General features: G+C 44.3%; 1 protein-coding gene across 2 annotated transcripts; it reads left to right on the top strand.

Annotated features, from left to right (window-relative positions):
* The first annotated feature begins 687 nt into the window (after positions 1 to 687).
* Rpn6 (regulatory particle non-ATPase 6) lies at positions 688 to 16,335 on the top strand. Of its 2 annotated transcripts, none has more exons than XM_084593824.1 (10): positions 688 to 833; positions 3,021 to 3,119; positions 3,291 to 3,415; positions 3,733 to 3,804; positions 4,238 to 4,295; positions 5,555 to 5,844; positions 7,955 to 8,128; positions 8,732 to 8,893; positions 15,661 to 15,712; positions 16,002 to 16,335. In XM_084593824.1, the coding sequence occupies exons 1-10, from the start codon at positions 749 to 751 to the stop codon at positions 16,142 to 16,144; spliced, it is 1,260 nt and encodes a 419-aa protein (XP_084449950.1). In that variant the 5' UTR covers positions 688 to 748; the 3' UTR covers positions 16,145 to 16,335. The 2 variants fall into 2 exon arrangements, with proteins under 2 accessions (XP_084449950.1, XP_084449949.1); XM_084593823.1 differs by having other exon boundaries at positions 3,018 to 3,119.
* Positions 16,336 to 16,607: the final 272 nt, after the last annotated feature.

The following is a 16,607-nucleotide window of genomic DNA, read 5'->3' as shown; positions in this document are numbered from 1 at the left end:
CCTTATGATTAGTCTGGAGGGCTCAGAGAGCTCCTTGTAGGTGATGAGGGGGTCTTTGTCTTCGGGTAGTGGGGTCTCTATGGCCGCTCGGGTGTATACATCTCGAGCGAGGCGATGGGCAGCTTCGTTGCCTGGTAGACCCTCGTGAGCTGGAACCCAGATGACTGAAACCTCCCGGTTTAGCGGGTGCTTTCTCAGTAGACTAGCCGCCTGCTTGGACATTAGGCCTTTGCCGAAGTTCCTAACAGCCACCTTATTATCTGAAAGGATAGTTCTGGCTTTAGTGCGTGTACATGCTAGCGCTATAGCAGCCTCTTCAGCTATTAAAGCGTTACGCGTATTAATAGATCCAATTACTTTCTGGGAGTGGCTCCCATCTACCACTGCTATGACCGCGGCCCCCTCTAGCCCACAGGCAGCATCGCAATAGGTAAAGTTTGTTGAAACTACATTGACATCTTTGAAACAAACCGCCAAACTGGCTGATGATGGCATTGTTTACAACTAGCGACTATCGCGCCATCTCTCAGGAGAATTAAAGACTGCAGAATCACTTGATTCAAAACTTACATTTTCTAAGTTAAAGTTAAAAAAAAACTTGGCCTAAAAGGAAAAAAAATAAAGTAAGATTATGAATCTTCTTTGATTAGAGTGGAATGAAAGCGACTATCGTTTTATCACCGCGTCCAACAAGCATGTCACGAGTTTTAACGGATGAGGCGAACTTTTGCGAGAGTTTATTGCCAACATGGCCGCGGCAGCAGTTGTAGAGCGATCTCGAGTGACGATAAATTTAGATAAACAAAGTGACCGCTCGCCGTACAGGCCGTCAGGTAAGTGGAACAGTATTTTTATTGTAATCTAGAGATATTTTTTGGTGTTCGAGTGGTTTCAGGTGTGTCTAAACTAATTCAACCAATGTGAATCGCCCTGGTTGTAGGCCTAACCGTCTGTTCGTGTGCGGCGCCCTGCCTCTTAGTTCCCGTAGCCGATCGCCGTTTATGGGATTTTTACAGTCTCTACAGTTGTTCTGGTAGGCTAAGAAAGCGATTGAGGATGTCATTTATCGAAGCTTACGCTGAGTAAAGTTTGACAACGCTGATCATACGCTGTAATAGTGGTCCGTGGGGAGCATGAGTTGCTGTTTTCAGTGGTGTTGGAGCACACCGCCGGCGAACCTTTCTAGTGAGTAGCGCACAGCCTCTGTGATGCATCTGCTTTTTAAGTCGCCTCAAAAATCGAGCTGTACGTACGGTGGAAAGAAAAGCTAGCCTTATTGCTAGCTATTGCTTCGCGTATTGGTTGCTCCCCGACGTTCCTCGGAAGTCTAGTTGATTGCTAACGGCGAGCGCTGCGCGTTGCGTCTTTTTGTTTGTTTATTTTTTTCTTTATTTCTCTAAAAAAAAAAAAAAAAATTAAAACTATGCATTGTAGCGCTTGCACAGAACTCATAAATGAACACCTGGCAGAGAAGCTCGTAGGGTCCGGTGTACCATACCGGCGTTTTCATTGCGTTGTTAGCAAACATTTTCCGCATCAAAGTTTCCATACATTCACTCAAGTGGTCGCTGTAAACCAGATTTCATGGTTTGGCAGTTGTTGGTTTGCGTAGCGTGCAGTGCTGTCGGTGCTTAGCGCTGACGGTAGAGTGATGCACAGGGAGCGCTCGTCGCACTGCCCGAAACTTGACCGGTGATGGTCATTGACGTCCTCGTTTTAATGGAACCGTGTGAATGTGCCTGTCACGGTGACGTCGTCAGTGGCTGGGCCTGTGGCGCGAATGTTTATTCCGGGGCGGAGGGGTTGCGCAACCATCCACCCGAACCGTGCGCTTCTGCTATAACTTTGCTGCTGGCATTGCCGCTTAAGACTGCGTGTGTAGACGTCGGAACGTATTTTGTTGCGAGCCTTCATTTGCTATGGTTGACATTTATCGCGCCATGCATAGCGGTAATTTTCTCTTGTAGTAGGCGGCACGCATTTTAGTAGCGTTTTTCTTTTTCTTTTTTTTTGTGCTGGATGACAACTGCTTAAGTTAAGGTCACGAGCATTGGTCAGGTCTTAAACTAAGGCTTATCAAATTGTACTCTGTGATATCTTTGTAGCGAGAGCATTTATGCTGCTAACCAGCTCCAGTAGTTACCATCTTCTTGTTCAGAGTGTTTTATATTGTGATGAAATTTTCAAGTATTACCTCTGCAGTTTCACTAGTAGCCTATTTTATGAATGCTGCTGCGCTGGTACCTGAAGTGCTTTCGTTTCTTTAAGACAAGATTTGTCATGCTGTGATAAACCTGGGGCACTAAAACAGTGTGTAGCCTCATATAGATAATTTTGAACAATGGCATTTATGGCAGTCTGAAATATAGAACAGGGTAAACATGACATCTCAGTAAAGGAGTAAGTAATTGATTGCCAAGAAGAGCAAATAGAAACAGAAATGTGCAATTGAGCCCCACAGTAATAAAAATCATTTAGGGAAGGAATTCTTGATGCAGTAAACTGTTCTCATGTTCCTGTGAACTTTCATAAGGTTCCATAAAAAACTCTTTCAAAAGCAAAGTGCCCCCATTTTGCAATTACGCAAGTTTTTGGAAGGGGCAGTTTATGAGACTTATTCCCGAGTTCAGAGCCCCGAAATTCCATGAACATGTTCACAAATCTGGGAACTTAAGTGACATACGCATTTTGCCTTTGTGAAAATGTTGCTACAGCTGTTGATACACAAGCACAATGTTTTTGGAGGATGAAATGGCTATGGGAATGGAAAGGCAAGAAAAGGCTAACATTGTAGACTTTGTTTTGGTTTTTCAAGGCTAAGTATGTACCATGTTGTGTACTTTCTCACTTCTACGGTGACATTTTCTGAACAAAGATAGTGAGTGCACTTTTCTTGCTTTTGTCTTTTCTAATAATAATATCCCTTCCTGGTTAGACTGTGTTAAGTTCTCTGTCTGAGTCTATTTGTGAGAATAGCTCAGTCTGTGACTGATGCAGCGCCTGTTGTTGATTTGAAGCAGCGCCTGACGAGTCGGCTGAGGAGGAAGAGGATGCGCAGGACAGAGTACAGAGCATCCTGGACCATGCCCAAAAGCTCAAGAAAGAAGGCAAGGCAAAAGGTAATGAGCAGTGATTGGCTCGTGTGTGCATGGATGTGTGTGTTAATTATTGGTTCATTTTACTTTACCTCTGCGTAGAGATGTCTCTGACCTTCTTGTCCTTAAATGCTTGTTTTGATATTGTAATGAGTGGATCTCTTTAGCCAACGAATCTCCCTGTTTTCATCTCAGAGCTTGGGAACCTGATCAAGTCAACACGCCCATTCCTCAACATGATCAGTAAAGCTAAAGCGGCCAAGTTGGTCCGGGCGCTTGTTGACATGTTTCTAGACATGGAGGCTGGCACAGGTCTTGAGGTGAGCTTCCCGCCACTCTACTGCTTGTGTGCAGCGGGACTGCATTTTGCAGAGCACAGGATTAAGGTGTCGAGAGTCATCTGTTGCGCTCTTATTTATTGATTTGTGGTTTACACAAGAGCTCTAAAATTATCGCAGATGTTCGTGTATTAGTGCCACTTGCACAGTGATGCAACTGCTTATACAACCTCTTCACTTTTCAGCTAAAAGAATTTCTCCTCTCTTCTGGCATTGTTAATGTGTCTGCACTGGCTGGTGCCTATGGCTAGGTGCAAAGGAGCAGTGTCTGATTTGACCCCTCATTGCCTCTTGCACAGGTGGAACTGTGTAAGGAGTGCATCGACTGGGCTCAGCGTGAGAAGAGGACTTTCCTTCGGCAGTCACTAGAGGTGCATTCCTTCTCTGTTTTTTACTTCATTTCCTTCAGGATTAACACAGACAAAATGTGCATATTGTCTCATGTCTAGAATTAGGAGAAAATTGGCTTAATCACTCCTAGGTGCATTCATTAATCAGCAGCCAGACATACACGCACACATGGAAATGCCTTTCATTGTGATTAAGGTTTGATGTTTAATGCACTGTGTGTAGCTTCATCAACAGGTTAATGCAAAGTTTGCTGGTACATATATGATGCAGTTTCGCTGGTGAGGCTGTTGCACATGCTTTTTTCACTGTTCAGCTTATGTTTTTGTTGCTGGTTCTTGGAATTGGTAGCGACAGTGTTAGAATTTAAATTGAAATGGCACAAGAAAAGCATAGCGCTGTGATTCTCAAAAGCTGGGAAACCCTTTGAACTGACCTGCTAGTATCTTATTGCAGGCTCGGCTTATAGCATTGTTCTATGACACGGGACGTTACACAGAAGCTCTTCAGCTAGGTAAGCAGGCAACATTTACTACATTTTTAATGCTGTCACATTTCTAGAATTGTGCTGTGTGGGCAGAGTGGGTTAGGGAATAAAAGTTTAAAGACTATTAAGCTCTTCTTTTGAGGGCGTCATATGGCAGTGCAACGGCTCCGTCTGTGGCTACCCTTGTGGACCCTCGTTTGCATCAGTGCATGTTTAATCCACCCACTTAATCGCTAATCCCTTGTATTTGTGTGTCTGTTGTCTCCCACATACTTATTAGCATTATTAGAAAGACCATTCGACATAGATACCATGCCCCACTTTAACCAAGCTATGCGAATGTATCTGCATGGCCTAGGAGGGGCGTGTCTGACCTGACATCCAAGGGTCCAGGAGGGTTTGGTTTCCATCTTGCCCACTAATCTCAAAGGAGCTGCCTGTGTTGGCTTCTGCCATGTCGGGGTCTTGTGACATCACACAACCCGCTGACTGATCAGTGACTGACCATGTAGCCTGCCAGCTACCATCCTCCAGGGGCATGTTGTTGTTTGCTCATAACGTCGACAACCTTGTGTCTTCTGTAGAAAGAGGCATTTAACACTATCACATTTTTAATGATAAAATTGAAGAAGGGTATTTGCTAGGCATGTAATGTGATGGGCCTTTAGAGTAAAGAAGGGGATTTCAAGGGAAGGCAGACATGGCAGAGGGTGAGGTTGGAAAGCTAGTGGCAATAAGGTGGTCTGTCACATGATAGGGTCAAGGGGAAGAAACCTTTGTTGTACAGTGAATGTATTAAGCATCATTAAGCTCATGATCACGCGCGCTGCAACTACTGATGGCACACACACACACAAAAGAGACATCAAAGAATGTCTGCTTTCTCGTGACATCACTAGAGTTGCAGCAAGCAGTAGCCATGGTGTAAAACAAACTGGCCCCTGTCTTCGCACTGATGGTTTGGCACATGGTGGTGGTGGTGATTGCTACCATTGTGTACTGCCCATCAAAAGTAGGTGTCCTGGAAAAAAGAAAAGCGCTGTGAGTAGTGGCATTGTGCATAAAATTGCCTTGATTGGCTGAGATTTGCTCCTTAATAGAAGTGACCTTTGGTTAGTTCGTGCAATGCGAGATCTGATATAGGCATTGAAGAGCCTATCATCAACGAAGAAATATGAGCTGGGAGCCTAAGAGGAATATGAGAGCCGCTTGCTTGAGGGACTGCATGTATGCCTGTCACCACTGGTTCCAGGCAGTTGCTGCAAACAGCCTGTAACATGTTGCAGGAAGCAGTCTGCTGAAGGAACTGAAGAAGCTCGATGACAAGAATTTGCTGGTGGAAGTGCAGCTGCTGGAGAGTAAAGTGTACCACGCACTGAGCAATTTGCCCAAAGCCAGGGCTGCCCTTACCAGTGCCCGAACAACAGCCAACGCCATCTACTGTCCACCCCGGATGCAGGCAGCCCTCGACCTGCAGAGTGGTGTGCTGCATGCAGCTGATGAACGGGACTTCAAGACAGCGTTCTCCTACTTTTATGAAGCTTTTGAGTGCTACGACTCGGTCGACTCTCCCAAGGTCAGTTGGCAGACCGTGTCCTAGTGGTGTGGGGATTATTTGCACAAGTATTGCCGGAGGGAGATGGAGAACTGGGATCATTCATCTGCTAAAGAAAAGATGGGCCAGAGGTAGATATTTTGTTCATTAGCTTTCTGTCCCGTGGGCTTGTTTCAAATTCTCGTGATGCAACAGTGTTCATCAATATTCCCAACTTTTTTTCCCCTTTATGATGATGGCCCTTTCATGCTTTTGTTTTAACTTCTCTCTTTTGTGATAAAGTGCAGCAGTGCTGATATGCATCGTGATCATTTCCCATAGCACCACCCTTTGTGACCATGACCACATAGCAATATAGTAAGAAAGGTTTGTTAACGTGCAAGCATTAAGCTCCCATTGAGCGACAAACCCGTCGTCGACATTGAGAGAAAAATTACAAGCATGCCTCTGGCAGGTGGTAGTTGGCAGGTAGCATGGATGGCTTCTAATCGGTCAGTGGGTTGTGTGGCATTACGAGACCATGATATGACTGATTTGGCAGGCTTCTCTTGGAGGTGGGAATGACAAGTGGGGATTGAACTCTGGACCCTTGATCCCGAGTCAGGCACGCTGCTCCTAAGCCATGCAGGTGCATTCATATGACTTGGTTAATGCAGATGTTTATATCTGTGTCCTATGTCGGCCGGTCTCTCCAATGTGGCACCTTACGAATCTATGCTAATGAAAATACATGCGATAATAGAGGCACAAATTAAGGGGTTAGTGCCCTCCCCTTCTTTTTTTATTGTGCCGAACTGCCTCTCTGCTGCCTGATTCGCACTCAACTTAGTTTTTCATCGTAGCTTGTTTCCCTTGCAGGGAAGGGTCAAGTTAAAACAAAAACGTGTAACATTGCAAAGCCTTATGAGTGCAACACTGAAATCTGAACTTTATGGAATTTTACTGGATTGAAGCAGCATTCATTCTGGCTATTGCGAGATTACATAATTCTAGCACAGTGCAATCTACGTTCTACTGTGGTAGATCGCTTCTGCAAGGGAAGTGGAACTGTTCACACATGCTCAGATGGCCCCTAGGTGTGCACACGTACCCCGCAGCAGAAGAATAGCTTGGTCAGCAGATTGCAGTGCACTAAAATCACTAACTTTTACAAGTCGCGTGTCTTCGTTTTAAGTATAGTTGCAGAGATGGCAAAATATGGCATGTGTCGGCCTGTCAATATGACCGTATTTAAGTCGCATCAGCAAAATTTGAAGGAAAACGTGCAGGCTGTATGCCGGAATGTAAGCCATACATCTGTGCCAAACGGCACATTTGGCTGCTGTAAAAGGTGCTTCAAAGCGATTTCAGGAAATTACATCACTGCAAATAGAGCTTCCTGTTTTTAATTTTGATGCAGTGATTATGCATCAAGGCGTTGTTGTCTGTGATGATTCTCACCACTTTGTGGTAGGATCTTGCTAAAAACTCTCGCACCTTCTGTCCTTCCTGGAGGCGAAAAATAGATAGCATTAGATGTGCTGAACTGCAGCCTTGAAAAGCTACAGCTCCTTCTGTTTTGTCTGGTTGAACATGGGTAAGGCTTGTGATCCTTCTGAATTTTAATGCAAATTATTTAATTTCTTTATGCATTTAACTAAATAAGATTCATTGATCAACCACATCTTTTCTTTAGACTTCCGAGAATCTTCCCTATGTTAAGCCTTCTTGTAGTGAGTGTAGCTGAGTAAAACGATCATGTGAATTTTAAATCCATCACTCGAATTGGCATATGTGCCATAATACATCAAATATTGTCATCATGTCCTAAAGATATTACACTGAGTTCTTCAACCATGCTACTTTCAGAGCTCCCATGTTAGCTCCTTGTTTCAGAATCCATTTCTTTGATGCCTGCCTTATTACACTACTTACAGCATTGAAACAAATTACTCAAAGAATTGCTTAGGAAGGAAATTTTCTGGATCTTCTGGACCAATGACTGCAAAGCTGATACGTATTCTTAGCCATCAAAAGCTGGACACTGGAGCTTTCTAACTGGAATGGCGACGAAACTGTGGTCATTGCCAACATGCATGCTAGGTAGTGTTTTAATCTTCTTTTTTTTTCTTCTTCTTCTTCTTTTATGCAGGCCCTCATAGCACTCAAGTACATGCTGCTGTCCAAGATCATGCTTAACCTGCCCGAGGATGTGCAGTCCATTGTGATGGGCAAGCTAGCGTTAAGGTATGCAGGCCCTCAGGTAGAGGCCATGAAAAGTGTTGCCAAGGCCAGCCACCGCCGCTCCCTTGCAGACTTCCAGGAGGTGCGTGGAGCTGCCATTATTTTCTTCATTCTCTCAGTCTTGCTCACGTCAGCTTTCCAGCTGCCATTTCAATTTCAATGGAATTTGGAAGTGTAATTCATGCTACAGAAACATTATTGGCTTAGACTAAGTTATACGTGTCGGTTACCGTTCGCATCGTGGGTGATTGTGCCCACTGAGAGAAGCACTTAACTTCTCTGGAATTCCTAACTTGGTAGGTGTAAAGGCCTTTCTAGTATTTTTGCCAAGAATGCCTGCATCCTTGTTACCCTATGAGTAAAGCAAGGTAAACCAAAGTGTTCACTTTTCCCATAGAACTTTTACTAGAAAACTTCATATTGTCTTTTGTTGTAGTTGGGGGAGCCTTTCTCAGAGTATGCTTGAAAAATAGATATAAAAAAGTCAATTTCATAAGAGCGTAAATTTTTTTTGCATCTGGGGACGTGTATTGCGGTTGGGAGGGAAAGGTAGTGAAAAGGCTAGGACCTGCGTGCTTATCTGTATTGCCAACAAAACGTTTGTTATGGCTATGCGAGCAGACTTTATTTTTTGCCAGAATTGTGGTCTGTGCCTGCTGACTGCTTTCCATGCACGGCTGTGCAGGCACTGAAGAAATTTGAGCATGAACTGGTGGACGACCCGATAATACAAGCACACCTCGACACCCTGTATGACAGCATGCTGGAGCAGAACCTGTGCCGCATTGTGGAGCCCTACTCGCGTGTCCAGGTGTCCCATATTGCAGACACTATCAAGCTACCAATGGTCAGTGCACTTGAAATAGCCATTATTACTAGTGCAACAAAATTATGCAACATGTTTTTAATGCCTCTGAAAGCTGAGGTAGAGGAGAATAGATGGACAAAGTTTAAATAATATCGAAATGTTTTGTTTTTTTTTAATTGTTCTCAGTTCTCATTGTTCTCTGTTTTCTTGAAATTAGAGCGATGGTATCTTTATAAAAATGTTATATAAATATAAGCTTTGTCGGTTTGATACACAACTATGCTGAGAACATAGTGTGGAATTATTGTTGCTCTGTGAACATCCATATACGTGCTGCGCGAGCATAAAATGGGCAAATAGAACGAATAGACAGGCCGCACAGAGATTGTATGAAGTTAGTACGCAAGAAATTGAGAGATAAATGGCAGGCTGCTTGGGAAAGGGAAGCAGAAAACAAGCTTCACTCCATAAAGCCCATTTTAAGAAAATGGCAATCATGTCAGCATCAGAAACGATTCATCGAGATGTTTTATGTCGCCTATGCATAGGTCACACACACATCACCCATAACTTCCTACTAACAAAAAAAGACAAACCTGTGTGTGAAATGTGTGGACAGAAGCTCACAGTTAATCATATTTTAATCTCATGCTCACAACTTGAAGAACACAGGAAAAAATATTTTTTACTGTATTTTACAAGGAACACATTCCATTTCACCCTGCATTGCTTTTAGGAGAAAAAGCACTCGCCAATTTTTCGATTGTTTGCACATTTCTAAAGAAAGCCAATGTTTTAAATCAAATATAAGTATGATAACCCTAGACATCTGATCATCTAACCTTGTGTTTGGCACATAATAGCCACTGATAGACACTGTTGATTATGTACCATAAAACCACATATAACTAATTGATATATATAAAAAGACGGTTTTCAGCTACCTAACATTAGCATATGTTGTGTAATTCATAACCAAAGTTGGCCAAAACACCAAAGAAAAGCGAGCATTTCACCTTTTCGTCATTATTAATTCCCTGTGTCTCGAAAGAATATTTGACAGCAAAACCGATTGGCGGTCTTTTCTTTCCAGTCATCAGACAACCATATATAACATTTTGAAGTAAATATAAAAGGTCAAACGACCATCCTTTGTTCGATCTTACGTGGAAACACCCATATACTATATACATATGTCATATACTATATACATATCCCCTTCAGGCGCTGGGTCCACATATGTGGACGAGACCCAAATTTCCCTATATCTTTCCACGGAGTGCGAATTTCTGCCTTTGAATTTGGCACCCGTAAGATTTGGACCCGCCCTGTCGAGTACATGGCGCCATATCTTGTTGCTACAGCGAAATGTTTTTCTAAACAGCAAGCAAAGATGAACGTCGCAGCTTTTTACGCCAGGACAAATCAGTAGCTCTAATTATTCCATGCCTCTTTCTAAACCGATGCCTAATAATACTATTTCTTGTAATGAAGGTGTCAATAAGGGAATGTAGAGGTTACACGCCAGATTTCATTATCTTAGACATTGAAAAAGTTCTTCAGTGGACTTTCAAAGTTTCGCGTCCACGAATGTGGACACGGTGTCCTGATGCCGAAATTGTTAAAGTGGCCGCGGCACTTCGTTATTTCTGCTGTGCAGGTGTCATAGTCTTGAAAGCGCAAGGTATTCTGAGAGGAAAACATTTATTCATACCTAATAATTAGTTAGAAAATGCAGAAAATGCTAAACTGTTTTCATTCATGTAGCAGCTTTGAGGCGCCATGTCCACATATGTGGACGCGAACAAAATATAAATATTTTTGTATATTTTTTTTATATTTGAATTCTGCATAGCCTACTGATCATGCCTGGTGCAAAAAAAAAAAAAAATTCCTTTCAAAAACTTTAATTGGCGCCTGAAGGGGATATGCAAAGGGCTGTGCCATCATATTTCGCTACGGTTTGGTGGCTTAGCTCAAAATAAACAAATAGCTGCAATGTGGTGACTCGAAAACCACTGTTTCCTGAGTTGCCCCTCCTTCCCAGCAGGGGCCACCACCAATAGTCCAGAGAGCTTTGCCAACTTGGTTTCACAGCAATTTCTGTAATTGGGAATTCCTATAGGGAACCCAAGCTGTAGTTTGCTCAGTGGTACTATCACTGGCTTTCTTCATTTAGGCATGCGATCGCGGTAGCTGTCAACATGCAGAGTGGGTAAGGGGTTTGTTGCAGAGAGGAACGTGCAAATCCGACGCCTTTCACCAAACAGCTAAGATTACTTTCTTTTTGTATTTTCAGATTCTGTTTTAATCTCACTGGAAACTTAATTTGTCCGTGCTCTTGAGTGAATTAACAAGTGTCCCACGCTGTAGACTCCATGGTTATCGGCTGGTAATGGTACCAGGTTCCTAACTTGAGTTATCGGAACTTTCAAATTAATGGAGGTCGAATTAACGATGTATAAGTGAAATTTGGATGAAATGTGAGTAAACCCCCTAATTCAAATTCATAAATGCAGAGCAACATTCTGCGAGACCACGCTGACAGCTCTACTGTGGCAGCCGCTGCCAGCGCCACCTCTGCTACAACATAGAAACTGGTTGGGCGGGCAGGAAGAATGGGGAAGGGACGCAGTTGAAAGCTCTGAGCTAGAGAAAAAGAGTGCACACGGTTGTGCTGCAATTTGGCCTTAGTGGGCTGTGGAGGCACCTCTATCTTCATCACAGTGTAAGAATGTGATCACCACACATGTTGCCATAGAACCATGAAATATACTCCCCTTCTTGCGTCGCTGGCGTTTTCTGGAAGGTTGCTCGATGCTATATCGAACTGGAATTTTCATGGTTTTTCGTTATAGTGGACCATGTGCCATGCCCCTGCAAGTCAGTCCTTTTGCTTTTTTGTTGCATATCACAAGCGGAGACGAGGCGATCATGCTGACAGCTCTAGCACTGTCAAACCATGTTAAGAGTTGAACATGTGGTGGGACTGCTTGTGGTCCTCTGTCCCTTGTACTCACATTTGCCACGCCACCTTGCTGTCATACACTGAAGCCATTCTGGCCTATTACGTGATAGCGCATACAGCTCATCCAAAGTGACAGGCATGCTTCAACGTGCGATGTTGAGAAAAAATATGCACACAGTTTCTTGTCAAGATAGTGACGCAGCTGTTCTTTGTGCAGCGTTCAGGATGGTGTCGTACCATTTCGCTTTCCATTTAGCGTCCATCTGTTAGCCAAGTTGGTGGCTAGTTTGCGATAAGGATTTGAACTGATAGAAAAACTTCGCAAATAAAAGGAGGTTTTAAAGGCGCTATTGCGTCTACTCTTAAGTTGATGCTTAAAGAGTTGCACAAACCAGCTGTGCATGAATTTTAATGAGTGATTATCCTAGTTACAGTTTGGTTTACTGGCAACATTATTAGATATCTAATAATAGACAAATATGGTGGTTCGGGCTAGTTGGTTGCAATCCATGGTGAGCAACTCCCAGCACAAAAAAATTTTGAGGGACTTTAGAGACTAAAGTAGTAAAAGGCGAAAGCCTGAGTGCTGCATTCTGCTGTGCAAGTGGTACTAGTTAGAAATTAATTAATTAGTCATGAAGTGGGTAATTATTTCATCGATTGCCAAATCAATTAATTAGTTATTAATTGCTTATTTATGTATTATGTGGTAATTATTTAATCAGACATTCATTAATTATATACGCCCATATAAGGCACGCATTCGCACATATTGTGGTGGTGCTCTGTGATTGGTCGAGACCTCTATGACATCATCCCGCCTCGGCCAATTAGAGCCACTGCAAAAGTGGGACACATTTTGTCCACGACAGCATGTGCCATTAAAGGTTTTCGCCTTAAAAGAAGTAGACACAAGCTCAAGGAACAAACAAGACAACAGATCCAGCACCTGTCTAATACCCAGAAATGTGGCGCAACAAACACAAATACAAGCGAAGAGACACAACACGCACTTGTGTTTGTGTTTGTTGCGCCACATTTCTGGGTATAGGGGGAAAACCTGGGCCAGGGGCCGCTGCGCCGCTCTGTGCGTCAGTGCCCTCCATGGAGACCCCGTCAAAACCTCCGCGCAGTGCGGCCGCGTCGTCTGCTCCCCGCCGCATAGAAAAGCATGCTGTCGTCTGCTCCGCGCTGCTTCCAGCACGTGTTTGCGCGCACGCGCTCGGTTGTTTCTCTCCTCCTCCGGCCGCATTCTGGCCACCGTCGCGCTCCAACAAAGGGGGCAAGAAAAAAAAAAAACTGGAATGGAAAAGTGACGGCGCGCTTTTTCGCAAAACTCGTGAAAGTGTTTTTCTCTCTTTCGTGTTGAAACGATGGTTGTCGGTTTTTTTTTTAGGTATCTCGTACCGCTCGTATCTCGCACCTCTGTTTGTAACTGGCGGTGCCGCAGCAGCCATCGCGGAACCAAGTCTGCCTCAAGAAACAGATATATGTCATTAATGCCATCACTCGCCACTTATAAAGGGAAAACACATACGTTAATCGTTCTATCCTCATACGCGATCCTGCTTCGGGAGCTCAAAACTGCACATTCGCTAGAGGAGATAACTGAACTAGGGATTAGGAAGACAAAGGTTTACTTGGAGAGATGCCCCGCCTGCATGAAAAGTCGTCAGGCATTTCCTCGCTCTTCGTCTCGCGGAGAGAGGAAACTGCCGAAAAAATGGCGTGCCTCGGCTTCTCGTCAGTGATCCAGGTGGTTAAGAAACCTCTCATCGTTAAAGGTAGATAAGTCATTGATTTCGGATGGCACCGCCACAGCAGCGAACTCCCTCTGACCGCTGTCAGCAGGAACCAAAGGGTAAGGAGGCATGCTTTGTGCCTTTGTAGGGAACGAGTCCTAAACGAGTCGAAAGCAGACACCATGGTGCCGGCAGCATCGCCTAAAACGTCTGTCCCCAAAGAGTTGAATAGGCCCTTTTCAAGTGAGCAGTCACAAATGGAAAGGAAGCTCCCCAACCAGCGCCCGAAGCACTCGTCGCTGTGTACACGCGTATCAATTCTCAACAAGAAGGCTGGACCTTTCATTCTCTGAACATGGAAGAGACATCAATAGGTGCCGCCTCAAGTCCTTCAAAATACCTGTAGCTTGCCTCTGCCTTTAAGTACCGAATTCGCGTTCATCTTTTTTTCTGAGCCTGCCAACAAGCGCTCTTTGAAAACAATGTCCGCGGCGATCAATTAATCATAATTTCTCACTTTCGAAAGCACCGATAAAGAGCGTGCCTCCAGCCAGCCTCTATGTCAGCCGGGGCACAGAAAAAAGCAAAAATAAGAAACACCACTGGCAAAGAGCGCCGGCTTTGCGCGCACAGACGCACGGCCATCCCCCCTCGTCCTCACTCTCGTTCTCCCGCTCCGCGTGCACGTGCGGCTGCCTGTAGCACACGCTCCCGAGCGAGCGGGCTGCTCAAACTCCGCAGACAGCCGCGCGCAGCGCGGGTGCGGATGCACGTAGGTTTTGTAGTTCATCTCCGCTCCGCTGGAAAACCGAGCGCTGGCGTCGCGGAGCAAACTCCAGCTTTGGTTCCCTATTATGCAGCACCAACTAGCCCTTCAAGCTGTTATTTCCAGCACCTGTCCTTTCTTGTTTGTTCATTGTGCTTGCGTCTGAGTCTTTTTTGTGCTGAAAATTTTTGATCACTAATAATAGGCAGCGGCTAATTCTATAGAACTGACCACCGCAGTTCTTAATGAAAAATTTCCAAAAAACAGCTCTGCCTTGTGTCCTGACATTTAAAAATACCATGCAGAGCTGTAAATGGTCAGCACAGTGACACTACAGCTCTTTATTATTTCTACATGCTGGTTGGTTGGTTTGTTTGTGGGGTTTAACGTCCCAAAGCAACTCGGGCTACGAGAGGTGCCATAGTGGAGGACTCCAGAAATTTCAACCACCTGGGGTTCTTTAACGTGCACTGACATCGCACAGCACACGGGCGCCTTGCTTTTCGCCTCCATTGAAAAGCTGCCGCCGAGACCGGGATTCGATCTCGTGTCCTTGGGAACAGTAGTTGAACGCCGTAACCACTGCGCCATCCCGGCAGGTCATTTTTACATGCTCTAGGCTTATGAATCTGTGGCAGGGGTGGGTATGCAAAGTACTGAACGTGTGTAACATGATCAGGACAACAGTATGTAAACACTTCGTTCTAGGTAGTAAAGTGAGAAGTGTTTTTCTTTGCTAGCCCTGCATTTGCAATGGGGAGCAATAGCTTTACGGCAAACACATTTTCATGTTGAAAATACCTAATTTTCCCTCCTGTTGGTAGGAGAATCACCAACAACCATTGTCATTATAGAGTTACTTGACATTGAGAATTTGTCACATAGTTATCACTTGTTCAGGCACAAAATGTATGTGGAAATGTGCTTTGCAAATGTAGTTTATATACGTGTGCTGTATTCTGATGAGTGAGTATCCCACTAAAAGGTACTGATCGGCTTGGCCTTTCTGCATTTTGTTATTGTAGGTGCGTACAATATTTTTGGCGCTGCCCTTATTGCTGGCAGAAAGGTCACATAGCTAGCTCCTTTGTCTGGTTAGCGAGGGAGATTTCATGCATGAACGTTATAGTGAAAAAAATGAAGTGCCTTGCATTTTTCTCAACTTCTTAGTCACGTCCTAGTTTGTGCATTACAATGCACCTGGTTTGAAGTCTAAACTCTGATGTTGCTGCTTAGTAGAAACCTACCTCTCATAGCAGAGAATCTGTGTGCTATTTCGTTGTTACAGGTCCTGATTGCACATTTAACACACCTGTGATCTTGTTTACAGGAAAAAGTAGAGAAGAAGTTATCGCAGATGATTCTGGACAAGAAGTTCAGTGGTGAGCTCTCTTATATGTAACTACTGGCATGTAGAAAGAAAACTAGGATTGTTGACTTCAGATGTGTGTTGAGGTGTTGTGGTCAGTGTGTAAACAGTGCAACAGTACTGGTCTGCTCGTAGCTGTGTGGTATGAAATTCTGATGTCTAGACCGGCACAAGCCATATCATGCACAGTTTTCTCTGCATGTGCGCTAACTATACCACTAGTACTGTCATCTTTGTTTTTTAATTGGATCATGCTTTTTGCGGCTTCCTCAGTATTGACAGCAATGCCTTTTTTTCCTCAGGTATCCTGGATCAGGGTACAGGTGTGCTTATCATCTTCGAAACGACCAGTGTAGACAAGACGTACGAAGCAGCGCTGGAAACCATTCAGAGCATGGGTCGCGTGGTGGACTCGCTCTATCAAAAGGCCAAGAAGCTGTCCTAGGAGTTGCTGCTTCCCTTTCTTCCCTTTCCTTTTTTTATAGCCTGGCATTGTCCTGTGTTGCTGCCCTGCCCTGTGTACATAACACCTCGCCAAGTTGATGACCCTCGTCCTGCCTGCCTCCTCTTTGGAAGAACATAAATCCATTCGCATGAAAAGAGAAAGAAAAAATAAAGTCAAACCTTTGCAAAGGAGATCGTTTACTACTTTTTTAGGCTGTTTTGGGGGCTGACACTGGTATAAACGGGGTGGAAGTGCTGCGCCAATTGTGCCAAGCTGTGCCTAAACGACAGTTTACGCGATAATTGAGCATCGCAAGTACGGAACGCCAAATTTAGCCAAGTATTATTGTCGGTTGGGCAATATTGGGTGCGCAATACAGAGGACGCAGCCACATCCACTGACAAGACATTTAATTCACTTGTGGTGTTTGTCCTAAAGCTGTTATCGCCGCGGCTTTCACGAA

This window comes from Amblyomma maculatum, chromosome 2 (assembly GCF_055883805.1).
Source record: "Amblyomma maculatum isolate TAMU_Amacu chromosome 2, ASM5588380v1, whole genome shotgun sequence".
NCBI classification, from domain to species: Eukaryota; Metazoa; Arthropoda; class Arachnida; order Ixodida; family Ixodidae; genus Amblyomma; species Amblyomma maculatum.
Note: the sequence above shows the minus strand (reverse complement) of the source record. Positions and strands in the feature narration are given on the sequence as shown.

What these genes read in the sequence shown, in the direction of transcription:
- Rpn6 (XM_084593823.1), top strand. Translation starts at nt 749, where the DNA reads ATGGCCGCGGCAGCAGTTGTAGAGCGATCTCGAGTGACGATAAATTTA. An exon ending in CCCTTGCAGACTTCCAGGAG is followed by an intron (nt 8,129 to 8,731) that starts GTGCGTGGAGCT and finishes ACGGCTGTGCAG; the next exon opens with GCACTGAAGAAATTTGAGCA. An exon ending in ACACTATCAAGCTACCAATG is followed by an intron (nt 8,894 to 15,660) that starts GTCAGTGCACTT and finishes TCTTGTTTACAG; the next exon opens with GAAAAAGTAGAGAAGAAGTT.